At 42.4% G+C, this 17,630-nt stretch overlaps 2 protein-coding genes across 3 annotated transcripts in view; one reads left to right on the top strand and one right to left on the bottom strand.

Moving 5' to 3' along the window:
• PLAGL1 (PLAG1 like zinc finger 1) overlaps nucleotides 1-3,705 on the top strand; it is a 57,377-nt gene extending 53,672 nt beyond the window's left edge. The window contains exon 8 of one of the 2 annotated variants that reach the window (XM_075035890.1): nucleotides 64-3,705. In XM_075035890.1, coding sequence (XP_074891991.1) covers nucleotides 64-1,336 — 1,273 coding nt within the window. In that variant the 3' untranslated portion in view covers nucleotides 1,337-3,705. The remainder of the gene's footprint in view (nucleotides 1-63) is intronic. The other variant, XM_075035891.1, reaches the window with a different exon arrangement.
• A 2,909-nt stretch (nucleotides 3,706-6,614) lies between these two features.
• Nucleotides 6,615-17,569, bottom strand: ZC2HC1B (zinc finger C2HC-type containing 1B). Its single transcript, XM_075035893.1, has 7 exons — nucleotides 17,156-17,569; nucleotides 15,125-15,189; nucleotides 13,198-13,317; nucleotides 12,053-12,191; nucleotides 9,904-10,028; nucleotides 9,045-9,150; nucleotides 6,615-8,213 (listed from the first exon to the last, which is right to left on the bottom strand). The coding sequence occupies exons 1-7, from the start codon at nucleotides 17,190-17,192 to the stop codon at nucleotides 8,131-8,133; spliced, it is 675 nt and encodes a 224-aa protein (XP_074891994.1). The 5' UTR covers nucleotides 17,193-17,569; the 3' UTR covers nucleotides 6,615-8,130.
• Between the last annotated feature and the right edge of the window lie 61 nt (nucleotides 17,570-17,630).

Genomic DNA, 17,630 nt, shown 5'->3' with positions numbered 1-17,630 from the left:
TGAAGCTGCACTGTGTACTAGAGTGAATGTAAATGCAAGTAACTTTTTTTTTTTTTGTCTTAGGCACTCAGCCACTCATTCTTCACAGAAATCTCACCAGTGTGGCTACTGTGAAAAGACCTTTCATAGGAAAGACCATTTAAAGAATCACCTTCAGACTCATGACCCTAACAAGATGGCCTTCAAGTGTGAAGAGTGTGGCAAGAAGTACAACACCAAGCTAGGCTATAAGAGGCACTTGGCTCTTCATGCAGCCACCAGTGGGGACCTTACCTGTAGGGTATGTGCCCAGGAGTTTGGCGGTACTGAAGTTTTGTTGGAACACCTCAAAAGCCATGCAGGGAAACCAACTGGCAATACCAAGGAAAAGAAACATAAGTGTGATCACTGTGAGCGTCACTTCTATACCCGTAAAGATGTGCGGCGTCACATGGTAGTTCACACAGGCTGCAAAGACTTTCTATGCCAGTTTTGTGCCCAGAGGTTTGGGCGGAAGGACCACTTGACTCGCCATACTAGGAAGACTCATCCACAAGAACTGCTGAAGAGCAGGTTGCAGAACGGTGACTCAGTGGGTCTCCTTGACCAGCTTTTTCCATTCAGACTGAAGGAAGATGCCAGCATACTGTCCCCTTTTCCTGAAAGGGTTTCTGTGCAGAATGGGATTTTGAATACTTCAGAATCAGAGGAATACAACTGTTCACATCTTCATTCCCAGCCAAGCTTACAAACTGCTCCTCCTCTTGAACCTTCTCCTCATTTGCAAAGGATGGGCTGTGCAGACAGCCTTCCAGCTGTCCATCCCACACCATGCTCAACAGCTGTTCCTGCCAACCTGAACCTTCATCAGCCTAATAAATATGACCCTAGTTCTACCTCATTTGCAGCAGGATCCCTCAAAAATCTACCGATAAAAGTGGATGTCAAAGGTTACAATGTGCATCTTCTTGAGGACCTGCCATTACCAGAACCTCAATCTCTCCACAAAATCAGTCTGGAAGAAGCTTCCTCAGGGCCTGTAGGGGATAATAAGTACCCAGTGCACAAGGAGACAGAGGCAGCAGCTGAAACTACGAGCCTGGCTTTCATGGATCTCACTCATGTGATGAGTTTCTGGCAGCTCCCATCAAGTGACAACCAGAACACTACTGGGGACATCACAGCGGCATTTGGACCAGAGGAACCATCACACAGGCTGAATGGCCTTGGCCAACAGCAAGGTCTTCAGCTAGCAACTGGTGGGATGGCCATAAACCAGCTGCATCACCTTCCTCGCTCCTTTCCATCCACTACAAATTCTGTAACGTTGCCTCATTTTCACCATGCCTTCAAATAACTATCACCATGGTTTGGGTTTTTTTCCTTCTTTTTTCAAGACTGTGCTTCTTACTTAAATCTGTTAGGATGGGGTTGTTTTGGTTTTGTTTTGTTTTTAAGAAAAACTGCCCCAAATGTTTTCAAAGCACGTTATGAACATGGTAGTTAAATTCAGGATGTTAATAAACAAGAAGCTCTATTTTTCATGCTAGTATTAGTTTTTTAGCATATGACCATAGTAGAACTAACATATTTCCCTCAACACCCTCTCTATTTTTGTTTTTTACATTTCATGCAAACAACTGAATAATTATCTTCAATGATAGCAAAGCATCATAACAGGCACAATAAAACTATGGCTGCTGCAGTAGAAGAAATAGGGTTAGGGTGAATGGGAAGAAAGGGGAAATCACAGAAAAATAATAAGCCATCAATCACAGCAAATTTATACACGTGGCAAATGTAACAAACGTTTTATCAACATCAGATTTCTGTTAAGCACTTAATTACTGAACTTCATGAATCTTTAACTTAAATCAGAATAATTCCAAGAGTAAATCTTACCTCCTTGTTTCACTTTTTTGAAATGCAGAAGATCACTATTGTCATTACATTTAAGTAGATTTTGTTTTCTGAAGCGCACTTCAGCTGTGCGCATCATCTCCTGCATTTTTTTCCTAGGGCTGGAAATAACTACCACTTCTGCATGACTGTGCAAGAACTGATGTCTTCTATATGTGCAGTTTTCAGAATGGGAAGTGAATTGTCTCAAAGGTTAGAGCAGAATGTTAATTTTCACTTAGAGCTGGATCTGGCAAAGTATGAGACACTGCTCTCTCTCTCTAGTAAAACACTTCAGTATTTGCTTAAATTTAAGCATATGTGATCCCATTGGGTCAACAGCTTGATTGACTTAACACTCAATGAAGAATAATGCCTCCTACCTAAGGGGCCTTTATTCACCTTCTGTTGATAAAAATGGCCTTTGTTTAGTCTGGGAAATGATTATTAATTGTAGCCATCCAAAATGTGGATTCCTTCAGAGAAAGCCAACCCTGCCCAGGGGAGCCTGCGACAGAAGGGTTGTGGTGGTGAGCTGACACCGGACCCTCTTCAAAACCAGGTTATGAACCTGCCTCACAAGTGTCACCTGAAATTAGTGGGTGTGATAATGGTCGAGGCCATTTTAATCACAGGGGTTTTTGCTCAGTAGCATTGGGACAGCTGCAGTTGGACTTCCAGCCTTTGTTTCTTCCAAATCAGAACCACAGGGACTTTTGTTTGTTTCCTGGGGTAAATTGTCCATGTACATTTCCAGTTGACGGTGTGCTGGTGTGATATCTCTATCACCTGGTGCATGAACTAGATGAAGTTGCATACATCATATCTCCCAGTAGATGACTTTATTAAAAAAAAAACCCAAACTCTTCACAATTTACTTTCTTGCCTAACCCATCGTTATTAAAAAAATAATAATGTCATGGTTTTAGTGCATGATGCAGTTACTAATGGATTCTGTTGCAGCTAAAACAGAGACAGAATATCTGAATCTGAGTAAGTTCTGAAACCCCAAGAGCTACTCTTCCATTAAATCCAAAGAGTTAATAGTATCTAATAATCATTACAAATATAGCATTAAGCAAGCATGCTCTCTTCTCCCCCATTAATCACAGGTATATATTTCCAGACAGCTTCAAATAAAAAATACTTTTTAAATGATTGCTGTTTTGCTGTTAATGAACTACAATGACATTGTACAACTACAATGATCCGAATATTCTTACAAGTTTATCAGTACTTGGATTAAGGAAAGGTTGTATTATTGCAGTTGATGTGAGAATATGTTCTTCAGATACACTGTTGAGGGTTATTTTTTGTTATGAAAATTTTTGGCATAAGGCAAACCAGAAGGAATTTTAAGATCATTCTTGTAATGACAACAGCAGGAGAAGGAGCAGGTGCTGCACAGTCATGCCCAGTTAGCAGTTATTTAATTTATGAGTTCCGGATAGGGAGAAGGTTGCAAACAATGTTATATGCACATTCTACAGCTAGGCTCGTATTTTCATCCAGACTTGGAAAGGTGTGTGTATACTCACTTACTGCATTGTTTTCCTTGTTCGTGCAAATTGTATTCACTTGGCTTCATCCAAGCTTATGTACTTGTAAAAAAAAAAAAAAAAAAACAAAAAAAAAACACCCCCCAAAAAACAACCCAACCCCCTCCCCTGCCCCCCGAAAACCCACAAATTTTATAGCACTGCCTGATCATATACTGTTAATAGACATTTTGGTTTGTGCTTCCATAAAAGATCTAATTACTGAAATACTTATCTTTAAATTAAGATGTGATGTTAAGAAGAAAACGTTATGCAAACATTGAGGTAGACTGGCACCCACGTTCTTTCAGCTGCTCGACTGTAGCAGGGTGCTGGGGCTCTGAGCTGCCTAGAGAGGTGCTGCTGCCTGACCTCAGCCTCTTCTGAAACGTGGAAAGATGCGTTGGTGAGAGATGCTTATCGTATGTGACTACAGGTTAAAGACCAGCTCTCATTCAAGTAAAAAGAAAATAACCACTTTTGATATTAAAATGCTTAAAAAGCACACAAGGTCTAGAAGTAAAACACGGAAGCAAATTTGTAATACTGCAGCTTTAACCCTTAAGCCTATTCAAATTTCTTTTTCCAGATTCTTGACATCATAAATGTAGAGGAAGCTGAGGACAGCCCAGCACAAAGGAAGGAAAATTATTTCAAAAGGTTATGTCTGCAGAAAAATTGTTTTATTTTAAAATTCTCACAAGTCAGGAGATACCCCTGAGTCATCTAATACCTAAAGCAGGGCTGGACTTTCTCATAGCTTTTGCTAGGGGGACTTCGGTGAGCATTTTTTGAGAGGTCATCAGTAGCTGATGCTTAAAAATGCTTTGTTTCTGAGCAAACAGATTCTTGGGCTCCGTAGACCTGCTTGGTGTGGGCCTGGCTATCGCGTTGCTGAAAGAGCAATTAGTTTGCTTTTGGCGGGGGTAAGATCACAGGCAAGGCAGCGCTAAAGGGGAGGTGCAGGGACAGCAGCAAGTCCTCCCCAGCTCTTCCTGGGCTTACCCGTGGTGTCGGGGAGGATGGGGCCGCAGCGGGCGGGCAGGCGCGACTTCAGGCAGTGACAGCGGAGAAGGTCGCGTGAGCTGCAGGACACCTCTCTGGTGGCACTGCCGTGGGCTCGTGCAGGGCTGCGACGGCACCGGTGCCAGGGCTATGGTGGAGGAAGAAGGCAGCCCAACCTTCCTCCGGCACGGCCAGTTCCTCCTATTCCTCCACACGGGAGAGGAAGATGCAAGGGCAGAGAGCTGGCATAGGGAAGGTAGGATAGGCCATGGCATAGCAGCTAAGAGACGGAATAGAAAAATCTGACCCTCCAGGAGGTCTTAGGTTATTTTAGCTCACATCCTGATCGAGATAAAAATACTCTTACCTGAACTCTGCTTGAAAATCTGTAGAAGCGGAGCAATATGTGGCAGCTGAAAACAGAATTGCTATAATCAGATGATACCGTAAAAATAGTGAAACTTAGTAAGCATTTGGCCTCGTACAAAAAAATGTACTCATTTTATTAAAAAAAAAAAAGGAAGCCGTGTAAACCTGCTGAAATAATGTTAAGGAGCTAAAATTACACTACATGGAACAAAAGACTGCATCCTATATGTAAACACAAGTATTTCTAGTGCTCAGTTCCCATCCCCTATCAGAAACCATGTTCATTTCTTTTTCCTTAATTTTTATTTACCATCTGTTCCTGTTGGGACTCTGCATTTTCTTAACCAATGAGTTGCTGTTAATTCCAGAGGTTTTGACAGCCAGTCTGAAATGGGATGGTACGTTCCATGTATTGATGATTGATTCATTTCCTGCTAGCAGGACTTTTTAAGTACTGTTCTTCAATACACTGTTCCTGCCCCTATAGTTATATTTTCTGTAAGATACTAGAAAATGAGCTGTGAGATCAAACACTTTTACACACAGACAGAAAATAATGGAGCAGGGGGACAACAACAAGTACAGCAAAACTTGCTCTAACTTTTGAGGATTCATTTATTTGATTATGAAAGAAAGCAACTGTTAGAATATTGCACTGGATAGTTTGGTATGGGTTTTTTTCCTTTTGTTCCTGGATTGAAAAAAAGGCTAAGTAGCACTGCTTTCATATATTTGGGCTAATTTCATGCCCTCTGTCTAAGAGTCTAGCTCTACGAGTTAACACTAGCTTCAGTGGCATCCTTTCTGTATTTATCTAATCACTATTAGCTAGAGGCTAAGTAGAGTTTAATTAAACTCTGTAAAGTCTGGTATTTATTATTGCTGTGTCCAACTACTTTTCATCTTCATTTACTTGATAAACATGTAACATGCAAGAAAATTCCTCATGGATTTTAATTGAAAGCCTTATTGGAAATTGTTGGGCTAAAAAAACCCAACATGTTGCAACATTGAAAGTTTATGCAGGGTGATCCAAAGCTGGTAATAGATCAGGTGGCCAAAAAATAAGAAGGGTTATGCCTCCATGACATTTTTGTCTTAACAATCAATTTCTAAAAGCAATTGAAGTTCTTTTAATGAGAGAATGAGATTTGGTTTTAGTTAGTCTGAACTTGAAGTGCTTTGAAGCTGATGCACAGCATACATGGCCATTTATCACTTATTAATCACTATCATTTATCATTTATTGTTTACTGGAAGATTCGATTAAATATATACATGAAATTTCAAAATGTTCATTTGTCTTGTTCAATATATCAAAGCAAAGCATTGGGGGGGGGGAATATCACATGATACTGGATCTTCCTACATTTTGTTAAAACCACTGAATGAACCACTGGTAATATCCATCCCCTTGCAGGCAATCATTTAATTGAATTTTGGCAACTGGTAAAAATACTCTCAGAGCTTTAAAAAGGACAGCATAATAAGCTTTGTAACCCAGGGGGAGAGGGGGAAAAAAACCTGAACTTCAGTTTGCTTATTTTATTGAATGTGGTAGCTGTAGCACTTAGCTGGAAGAGGTGCTGGAAAATTGTGTTGCTTAAGGTCTTCCATAATGCGTCAGAAGGAAACCTTAACACATCCTTGCCGACCAGCCACTCTATCTTCTGTTGCGCATTTGTGGTCTGAAAGCAGTGACAAGCCATATACTTGTTATTTGTATTGAAACAGCTTTTATATTTTACTCCATTTTATCTAAGAATATTAAATGTCTATCCCTGGGAAGGTGATGGAGCAGCTCGTCCTGGAAACCATTTCCAGGCACATTAAGGATGAGAACATTCATTTGCACCACTCAAACCCAGTTTCTTATGTCTGCTTTCTCAGCTGAAAAGTACTCTTGGGTAGCACTGAAACTGATCTCTCGCTAGCCCAAAGTGCTCTGTAAAGCACCTGGCAAAGCTCAAGTTTTACAGAAAATGCAGCAGCAGTTGCGAACAGCCCAGCACTTACAAGCTCACCTAGGCCAGTCACTTCCACAGTTCCCAGGTACCTACATGACTCTGTCCTATATTTTGGCTGCTAGCATGGATGTCTGCCCTGGGGACCTGCTGGAGGCACCGGCTGTCCCAAGCCTCTGTCAGCTGGCTGCAGCTACAAGCCAGGTGATACCTGGACTCACCAGCGTCCCTAGGGAAAGAAGTGTCTCCTCCCCAGGCTTGTTAAGCCCCGAGTTTCAGAGTTCAGTGGCTAAACTGTGAGAATGGTGATGGTATCAATAAATCCCTGTTGGTGGTCTGCAAGACCCTGCATCATAACCATATGTGTTACTACACTGTTAACATAGTCATGGTGGAGAACACCAAATGAGACCAGTGGGTACTGTCAACAGTTTATCCTGTAGCTGGCAAAGTCAAGGAGGTAGGTAGAGTTGATGATGGCACCGTGGACTGAACGCTCCCATGCCCGTTGCAGTCTTCCCCAGAGTTGAAGGTACCTAGCCCCTGACCAGCAGCAATCGGGGACAACAAAACTCCACGTAGAAGGACCCTGCAAAGACTTCGAATACGAGTCTCTGCAACAGCCTGTTCTGTGCCCACGACTGTCCGTCCCAAGCTCTAAGCACTCTTACAAGCTCATCTCCTAGGCTCAAAATACCTTGCCAGCTACAGGGAACCTGTCTTGGCCATATTCCCTGCCAGGATCTCGTATTCTGCAGTCGTACGCATCTCACAGGGGTGCAAGATGGCGATCGTCTGAGCCATCCCCTTGCACAACAGCACCACAACCACCTTAGGCAGGGGCTGGAGGGCCGCCGTGCTGCTCTGACATGGCTCTGCATGGCCCGAGATGGGAACAGCACCGACTGCATGGTCTGAAGAGCAGAAGAACCAAACTTCTTGGTCTGGGAAAGTAAAACACTGAGGAGAAGGAAGGAAGAACCTCTGTGCTGTCATCCTGACAGTGACTACTGAAACGAATGCTGGCATCTTCCTCACTCGGACAATGCATGCACATAGTGAGAGCACAAGACCCGTTAGAGAGGTTTGCATTATCAAGCAGCAAATACTCTCAAGATGCCTGTAACAGGAGAACACAGTCACTGCCGACTCGAGATGGAACTGCTCCAAACCAAAGAACATTTAACACCAAAATGAATATTCTCAGCAGCCTGTGCTGGGGACTTGAAGAGCTCTGCGAAAGTTTTCAGTGCAATTGATAGCTTCAGTTAATACAAAGAAGTTCATACTGCAAACACTGCAACAGGATATTGTGTATACACAAAAGCAAACAAGGTCTTTTTATGTTATAATGTTGAAATAAAAAAAAATATTTCTTACCCAAACTCTCCTGGAGATTTTTTTCCAGTAGATACACCCAAAGATTTTCTGGTTTTCTGCGGTATTCCTGGAGAGGTCTCTGTAGATCATTTAAAAAAAAATAAAAATATTGGCCATAAAAAATTATAACCTCCCTAAATTCAACATAAACCCCAGAAACATAGGGATCAAAGATACTGATACAAAGAGCAGTATGTATTATCATTCACAGGTTATACTAGACATAACCATTAAAATAACTTTATAAAACATCTTCTAAACATAGACTGAGTACAGGTCATGATTACCGGTAGCAGTGGGTGTTAGCAAACATATTATATGGTATCCTGCTTAGAGGGAACTCTTTCAGGGATGCAGCTTCAAGGCTGAGTCAACAAGGGGAAAGTCATATGGAACAAACAACATACAAAGCTTGATGGACTACATGGACTTAAAGAAGATGGAATAAATCTTAAAATCAAAGATTAAAGGTTATAGAGTCTTCTATGGGACAGAAGGAACCTCACAGCCAGACTGCATGTTTTAGGTCTATATAGATACTTCTGTTGGAGGACCTCTAATTGAAAAGGCTAAGAAGTCCCTCCTGAGGACCCACATGAAAACCTCTGTGTATACACTCAGCACGACAGATCAGGATAATGACTTGGAAAGCCATTCAACATCAGCAACATCCACCTGGAAATTTTTGACACTTCTCATTTCTAGCAAGTGTTGTGCGGAAATGAGTTTAGGATTTCATGTCAAGGCCTGGACTTGCAAAAACAAGAATTAAAAAAATTTCAAACTTTATTATTCTATCAGAAAACTGGATTGCAAAGCCTAGAATCTGCTTTAAAAATGCCACCCCCACCTCAAATACATCAGAGTTTGTTATAAGAAAAAGATAAATATGGCTACATAAACTCCTTACCTGGCCTAGGTTTGTCTGTATTGGCACCTTCTTGTACTCTCTTCTGAAGCGGTGACACAGCAGTTGTTAAGGTTGGGGGTTTTCTCTGAGTCACTGGTTGCTTGCCCTAGTAAAAGAAGTTGCACAATCCACACTCAACAATAGCAAGGAGCTTACGGAGCCTGGTGAAAACTCCAAATTGCTGTTGAAGCAGTGCTAGGAAGGAACAGGAAAAAAGTGCACCCCCTCCCACCTGGAAGCCATTTTTCCTGCCCAAAATAGGTAAAAGAGTAGTAAGATTTTCAAACATCTTAAAAAAAAAAAAAAAAAAAGAAAGAAAGAAAATCAGTACTCTTCTAAAGGAACCATTTACATTATCTTTTTTTTCTGTAATAAAATAGGACCTCACTCAAGCGACTACCAATTAGCTCCACTTATCTGATTGCCCAAAGGGGTTTAGCCCTTTGGCCTTGTGTCTAGTGACCAGGGAATAAATCAGCTACACATTTGAAGGCAACAGCAAACCTGCCAACAGCAGGGAGCCCTAATGAACAGGAAGGGCTTTCTCTTATGTATTGCAAATGCTGCCAGGTTTCTGCTTCCCTACAGCCGTTGTTACCCCAGAATCCAATTGCAGAAGAGTCTGAAGAAATTGTTGTTCAACTTTTTTGTACTATTGCATTCTGTCACTTTTTATATCAGACAAAGGGCTCCAATTTTGCGGAACTCCTAGCTGATATTCAACATGTATCTTATCTTAAGAGTTTACCAACTTCCCTGGAATCTTAAGTTTTATATTAACATAGGTCTTTACTCACCATAGACTATAGTTTGGCAAATCTGCCTCCACGACAAGACAAGTGTGACAGTGTTTGCTTACCAAAGCCTGCCCGGTAGTCTTTGCAGCAAAGGCACGGCGAGCAGCTTGTTCTTCACAAAACTTTATGTGCCTCTGTGCTGCAGCCTCGTTAAATCTCCGTGAGCAGTGTGGACACTGAATATAGTCTGACCATAAGAAAGGAACAACTTGGGTCACAGTTTATACACTACAGGAGAAGAATTGCCCTGCTTTCTTGGAGCACTCAAGACGCAGTTCAAAACCTGGCTCCATCAGCAGGTGACCACTTTGAGTTCCCGTCCGCTCTCAAAGTACAAACTTAGGAGAAGTACAAAAAACACCTCTAGAAAATCACTTGGGATCCTAAAATACATGCTCATGGTACTAACCCAGCAGACAGTAATTGCTTTCAGAAATAAATCCCTTGGGATTAATAAAAGCAGGTTTTATTACCTTTGTCCTATTCCCACCCCCAACCTCACAATGAACAAATCTGCAGAAAAAGCATTATTTAAAAGTTTCCAGAGTAGTCCAAACCAATGATTTTTAAGCCTACTTTTGAAGATTGGTCATTAAGATTGCTATTTGGCAAAACACTGCTGAAGAAGTTGTGCCCTGCCAGCTGAAGGCACATCCAAGAACCAGGTTTCTGGTTGTGAAGCAGCATTGTGAAGAACACACAGCAGTGCTTCCTAGAGTTGTTCATGACAGCGTCACAGCCCTGATTCTCCTAAAAGCTATTCAGCGACATTTATCGCTGGTGCAGTCCTACTCGTTTCAATGAGCGGTCAGTGTTCGGGGTCAACGCAGTCACATTCAGCCCTCGCGCTGCCCTTGCCGTTCTCAGATCATTCCTCCCTGCCCAGTGCCTTTTACAAAAGCAGCCCAAGTGTCCTTATCCTAGTATTACAGATACAGCATCTTTACAAATCGTTTCTCTCAGTAACAGCCCAGAAAAGGTGGCCCAAGCAGCCACCAAAAGCTGGCTCCTGACAAGCAGCGTGGGCAAAATGGTTCTGAATGCAGGGGAGAGGAGGAGGAGGAGGAGGAGACAGGGCAGATGCCTGGCTTCGGGGGCTGGCAGGGCGACCTGGCACTTCAGGGGAGAACAGGGAACTCTGGACTCTATTTGGAGGAGGAAGACAGGGAAGGGGAATCTCTCTCTCTCCTCCCCATAATCCATGTGCTTTCTCTCCAGTCCTGTAGTATAGGATATATATCCTCACTAGGCCCCTCAGCAATTTGTCTTTCCTAAAAAGCCGTTCTCCAATTCCTTTCTCCACAACTACCGCTGCTCTTACACAGCTCGGTTTCCTCCAAGGGGGAGAAGGAAAGGGAGGGGTCTGCTCTTAGAGTCGGACAAGAAATAACAGAGTCATTAAAGAATTCAGCAGTGGAAATTCAGAGAGGAGCTTGACCCCAATCGAGGAAGGAAGATGTGTCCTGCTGCTTATACTGCATCGCTGTCATCTAGAAGAATGGAATCACGGCAGCTGGTTTTGCTATCAGTCATGAATTCCTGCTCTGGAAGTGAGCCCAGAGAGCCCCCCCCTTCCCCCTCCTGCCCTCCGCCTTCCTAACGCAGGCAAGGCTCCACTGAGACCCTTTGCTCCCATGTTTCATAAATCACATATTGTGAGAAATATTGGCTGCATGTGCATCTTTTTGGATCCATAACTTCTAACACAGGGAGCTCTGTGCAGAGACCACACCTGGTATTAGTAGGAAACCAGACCCGTCTTTTTCTAAATGACTTTCCCTACCTGCACAGCTGGGTGGGGAACGGGACAGTGGAAAAGCCACCACATTGGAGTGGAGAAGCCCATGGGCGCTACAGTTTTTTTGAATGGTGAGGGGATGTATTTCACCCTCTGCTATACCATGGTACAGCCTATGCTAGAACACAGGCATCCCAACTCTCCTCCCAAAGCATCTAATATCAGACCCCAAACTTGCTGCCTTTAAACTCAAGAAGTACAGTTAGTTTTCCTCCCCACCACCTCTGCATTGCTCTCCTACTCAATTTAAGCCAAGAAATACAGCTGAAAATTAAAGAGTATGGAGGGAATTAATGTTTGCATTGTGTTGTGCCAGGGGATACAAAACTGAAGCCCAGCTGTGGATAACAAGAGGTCACTGCTTTACCAAAGATCAGTACGAGAACAGTAGTAAGATAAAGTAGACCACAAACCTGGATTGATGCTTGGTGGGGGAAGAGGTGGAAGAGGGCGGCCCTCCCTCAGAGCTTTTGTGACCTGCTTGGCTGATTGAATAGTTTTAATGAAATCTTCATGGTGCTGCCTCCAGTTAGATTTCTTCCCTGGCTGTTTCTGTAATGGAAATAAAGGAAAAGACAAACTGTATTTCCCCCTTGCAACGGACAGAGAAAAATCTTAGTGTGAGGGTTCTTCGTCTCTGAGGGAAAGGAAAAACATTACAAACAAAAGAAATTTGCTTTTTTTGAAAGGCATAGGGAAGCTGATTTAGCCCTTTGCTGTCTGTTGACAGCCCCAGAAGATAGATAAAAAACAATGCACTCCAGCAAAACCCTCTGGTCTTGGCAGACCAAAGGGCACTTAAGTGGGAATGGAAAAGACACTACGACCGACGTCTTCCCTTCTCCTCCACTTGTGAGATTCCTCTTCTTGTTTTAAACCTTTGTATGTTTCTGTATCTTTCCACAACTGATTTTAGAGGACATTTTAGAACTGCAGTCTGCATGGATACCAAATCAGCAGTGATTTGGCATCTCTGGGTAAAATTATACACACACATGTCCATGTGTATTCCACCCCTCCCCAACGATGCATGAAAAACCCCTTGTTCCAGTAAGAGCTTAAGCCTCTTTCCCTCCAGCTCTGTAAATAAGTTCAATTTAAATAAATTTTTAAACCCTTGAGTTCAACAGCAGTGAATCTTCGTAGCTTCATCTGCGGAAGATTTGTGGCTACTGACAGGTCTCAGGTTCAACCTGTGGCATTCAAGCACCAACCATCTTAGATCACGCTGTCTTTCAGATTTAAGTGAAAAGGAAGCTGTCGGAGACTCACATAGTCTTTAAAATACATACATGAACATTTCCTAGAAGAGCAGAGACACTTATGTGCCCAGAGTAGTCATGACACCTACTGGTCTGGCTTCTGAATGGAGAAATGCTCTCATATACTCTTAAGCCCTAGCAGCACAGGGAGGGGGAGGAAAGAATTTGGCACCGAGTCAAGCACATATGTGAGACTCATCCACAACATCCAGGCTTTGTCCTCGGAAGAAACAATAGCGTTACTGAATGAAAGACTTCATATGGAGATAACACACATGCTTCAGTTTTAATGATACCTTTTGTGGGGGCTGCTTCTTCACAGTGGTGATTTCTGTTCCCTGCAGTCTCTGTTTCAAAGAGCTGAAGGGCTTGCGCTTCTTGTTGAAGACTTTCTTGCATATTGGGTCATGTCTCAGCTGGGATGCAAAGAAAAACATTTATGTGTTGAAGTCATGCTTTGTTAATGATGCTTCCTTACTCAGGCTTTAAAATTACTTCTGTTCAGGAGCAGGGAGCTGAAGCAGTGTTTATTTCAGGTTCAGTTTAACTCCTGAAGGAGTTCAGCAACACTTTGAAAAGCTGTCCAAGTACAGCTGCAGTTTGACATAAATAAGAAATAGAAGCCATTTCCAGTTTGTTCTGCTCAGGGACATGCTGGAGGCCAGCACAAATAATGACTTGCAGAGAAGAACAGACGGGGTCTGTGAACAGGAACAGTCCCGTTGGATGGACTCCCCACCACCACCACCACACTTGGTTTTCTTTCTTTCTTGGTTAAGAAGGAGAACGGGCTGATACTGTTCAAGGGGCCGATATTTACATTATTAGTTCTTTGAGTTTAGATAAGCACTGCAGACCAGAGACTCCCCTGACAAACAGCAGCACTGTCCATCCCATCAACACCACTGAAACAGCGACAGCCCTGGGCTGAGAGGGAGCAGCTGCTAACCTGACAACTCAGAAGGAAAACTAGGGCTAACGCTTGCAGCTGAAAGCACAGGGAAATTTTAGGCAGACAGATATCCAGTGCTGAATTTGTCAAAGAGCCACGCCTCACAACAAAGGAGATTTTAAGATTCCAAAGCGTCTCAGATTTTAGCATCAACCTCAGTCTTCTGCAACAGGATGGGCAATCCCCTTTGTGACGAACACTGTGAAAGTGAGGACAAAGCTACATCTTCTCTTTTGTACTACTGCTTCAGATCCTTAACTTCTGTTTCTAGACATTTTTGACAGCAAACTTGGGAGGAGGATTCCTCTGCAGGACCAAGAGGGCAGCAGATACCTGTGTCTTGCTCACCGAGGAGGATACCAGTCCCGCACCATCGGGACACAGAAGGGCATTACAGGTCTTGTATCTCACGCTAGTAATAGTGACAAGAAACTCCCTGCCTTCCTCAAAACACAGATAACTGTCTTTTCAAACAATTTTGCTAGATTAAACCATCACGTTCTTCATGTATCTGGTCTGAGATACCAAACAAGGAACTACTAACACAGGGTAGTTCCACCTTAGTCTCAGTGCTCATAGTCACTCAGCTTCCAGTGTATTTTTCTTGTCTTTTTTTTTTCCTAAATCAGTTTTTAGTTTTATTGTGGGGATGACCTGATCTACCACAGAGCCACAGGATCAGTAACGCAAACTGAGGAGGGGAGGGGTGCATGCAGAGCCCCCCCTTGCAGGAATACCCCACAGCTGGGTTGTGCCAGCCACCCATTTAGTTTGTAATTCAGGGATCAGGGAGGTCAGGGGGAATCTTTTCATTCACTTCAGCAGGCTTTGGAACAGAGCCTGGTGCCCGCATTATGCTGTCAAAGGGACTACTTATCAGATGGTTTATTAGTCTATTTTTCCCAGGAAGGCTGAAAGAACAAATTCTGCCTAGAAACCTGGAACACAAAGGAAGCTTTAGGTTAGTAATTTATGTCTCACCAAGAGATAATATGTTATTTTAAATGCAATATGTAGTAAACATCTGGTTTTGGACAAGCAGGTAAATTCAGATAGTGCAAGATTACAGATTAAGTCACAATATTTCTGTGCACATTCATTAATTCTCTAATCAAGTTCACTAATGAAATTAGATCATTTGCTCTTTTAAACACATGTTCAACCCATTTCTCTACTAGCAGCCACCTCCTCCTTTCCCTGTGCTCACCACCCCTTTCAGCTAAACACATAGACACTCACACTAAAAAGAAAAAAAAAAAGTTTTGTTTTACCAGAACATCTCGTGCAAAATGTCTTCCACAGGTTGTACAAGGAGCCAGATCTTGACTTTGGGCAGCTGTGTAAGATTCAAACCATGCAAGGGTCTCAGTTACACGGTACAGGATGGCTTGGCTACAGCAGTCAGCGTTTGGACTGAGCCCTTGCTGAAACAGTATTTTGTTGTCAGAAAGGGACATCTACAGTCATGTGCCACGGCTCCCTTTTGCAAACCTACCTTATTTATCTTGCTCCTATGATGCACAAGCTCTCCTTTACTATGATGGACAGCTTTTTGTTTTCCACATGACTGCTCAGGTATGTCCTTTCACAATGACATCACGGTTGGGTGAGGAGGTGATGGAAGAGTATTCAAGTTCATCACTGCCTAAATTCAGGGAGGGGGGGCTGGGAAGCAAAAGCAGGCCATCTGCACCCAGATTTATTCCATTCTGTGTGTAAGTCATCAGGAGCTAGTGATGCAAAGTAATGGCTCAGGGTAAAAACCACTGCTATTCCAGAAAGTGGCAGGTGGCACACTTAAGTGTAACACAATCTTCATTCTTAAGACAGAATGTTTCCATGATGAGCTTAAACAGCATTCCAGGATGATCTTACCTTGTAGATTCAAGTTTGTGGGCATTTTTTTGTTTTTAAATCAGTAACTTTTTGAAAAAAATAGGTTTTTAAGTTACATGGAAAGTAGTTTGAAGCCTGATTCCAATGGCAGTCACATGTTCTCATTTCAGAGCAGGGACATGGCCTGGTTTCAGCTGGGATAGAGTTAATTGTCTTCCTAGTAGCTGGTATAGTGTTATGTCTTGGGTTCAGTATGAGAAGAATGCTGATAACACACTGATGTTTTCAGCTGTTGCTAAGTAGTGTTTAGACTAAGTCAAGGATTTTTCAGCTTCTCATGCCCAGCCAGCAAGAATGCTGGAGGGGCACAAGAAGTTGGGAGGGGACACAGCCACGGCAGCTGACCCAAACTGGCCAACGGTGTATTCCATACCATGGGACGTCATGCCCAGTATATAAACTGGGGGGGGTTGGCCTGGGGGGATCGCTGCTTGGGAACTAACTGGGCATTGGTTAGCAAGTGATGAGCAATTGCATTGTGCATCACTTGTTTTGTATATTCCAATTCTTTTATTATTACTATTGTCATTTTATTATTGTTATCGTTATTAGTTTCTTCCTTTCTGTTCTATTAAACAGTTCTTATCTCAACCCACAAGTTTTACCTTTTTCCTTCCAATTCTCTCCCCCATCCCACTGGGTGGGGGGAGAGGGGGAAGCGAGTGAGCAGCTGCATGGTGCTTAGTTGCTGACTGGGGTTAAACCATGACAGTCCATTACTTGTATTAAACAAAAACAGCTTGTAGGAAAACTTGAACAATAACAGAGAGCCTTTTTCACGAGAATTGTAACCGACAAGAGGGAGACTTCTCATTTAAGTGGTCCTTACCTGCTCTTGCTGAAACAAAAGAAATTCTTGCCTTACTGAGCAGATGTGTGACTGTTTCTCACCTTTTCCTTCAGATTTTACCATACTCCAAGGCAAAGAGTTAAAGTTACTACAGTATTTCATTGATTACAAGTGTAGAGGAAGAAAACAATTCTATAACCTTTTTGACTCTTACTCTATTGCCTCTGTTTAAATGTCTTTCCACTTTTGTTCCCAAGCAACATCTTTCTGTGTGCCTGTGCTTAGTCTGGACTATACTCTTCCTTTCAAGCATTTTCCTCTGCCTCCCCCATCTCTTTAATTCTGTTCTCAACCCCTCAAGGTTTTGGCTGGTACAGCTTTTTTTTTTTTTTTTTTTTTTTAAAGGAATTTATGTACAAGGACAGTATCATGGAATCAGCAATGAGAAGTCAGGAAAGGACTATTTGCCAGAGATTAGTTACTTTAAACATGTACAATAGCACATGAGTTAAGGACTAGTAAACAACATGTGCACTATCTTTAGTAAAGATTTTCCTTTTCAGTAAATCACAAAATCACATTCCACCCAAACCACTGAACAACATCTATTACTCACATGTTCCATTTAACTCCTTTCCTGGTATCTGACTCATCCCAATAGAATGGCTTCTCAAATTTCTTCTTCTGCGCTGCTGTCAAGAGTCACGAGTACTAGGTGGTCCGCCTTCATTGCTCAAAAGCTCTCAATTCAAGTTACCATGCATCAGCAATTACATAATTAACAATTATGACACAGGCAGACCCTTCTTAATCCTGTGGAACATGAGAGGACTAGTACTGATACCAGCTAAATTAAAACCTTGAAACTTGTTCTGATCTTACAGAAAATTTCTACTGATCTGGTTGACACAGACTCTTGAACAATTAAGGCTTAATCTAGATGTGAATCTAGATGTAGATCACATGGTTATTCTACATCTTTTGTAACAGTACCCAAACAATAAATAACCAACCCCAAAAAGAACTAAGGAGTGGGTGAAAACTCCTCAACTTGCAAAAATGTGCTATATCAAGGCACTATATCTAACCAT

Source organism: Buteo buteo, chromosome 9 (genome assembly GCF_964188355.1).
Source record: "Buteo buteo chromosome 9, bButBut1.hap1.1, whole genome shotgun sequence".
NCBI lineage: Eukaryota > Metazoa > Chordata > Aves > Accipitriformes > Accipitridae > Buteo > Buteo buteo.
The sequence above is the reverse complement of the archived record's forward strand: the minus strand, read 5'-3'. Positions and strand labels throughout refer to the sequence as shown.

Excerpts from the sequence above, each read along its gene's own strand:
- ZC2HC1B (XM_075035893.1), bottom strand. The coding sequence starts at position 17,192 with ATGAGTCAGATACCAGGAAAGGAGTTAAATGGAACAT. Across the intron at positions 12,192-13,197 it reads AGAAGCAGCCCCCACAAAAG|AAACAGCCAGGGAAGAAATC; the intron begins GTATCATTAAAA and ends TTTCCATTACAG. Across the intron at positions 9,151-9,903 it reads AGACTACCGGGCAGGCTTTG|GGCAAGCAACCAGTGACTCA; the intron begins GTAAGCAAACAC and ends TTCTTTTACTAG.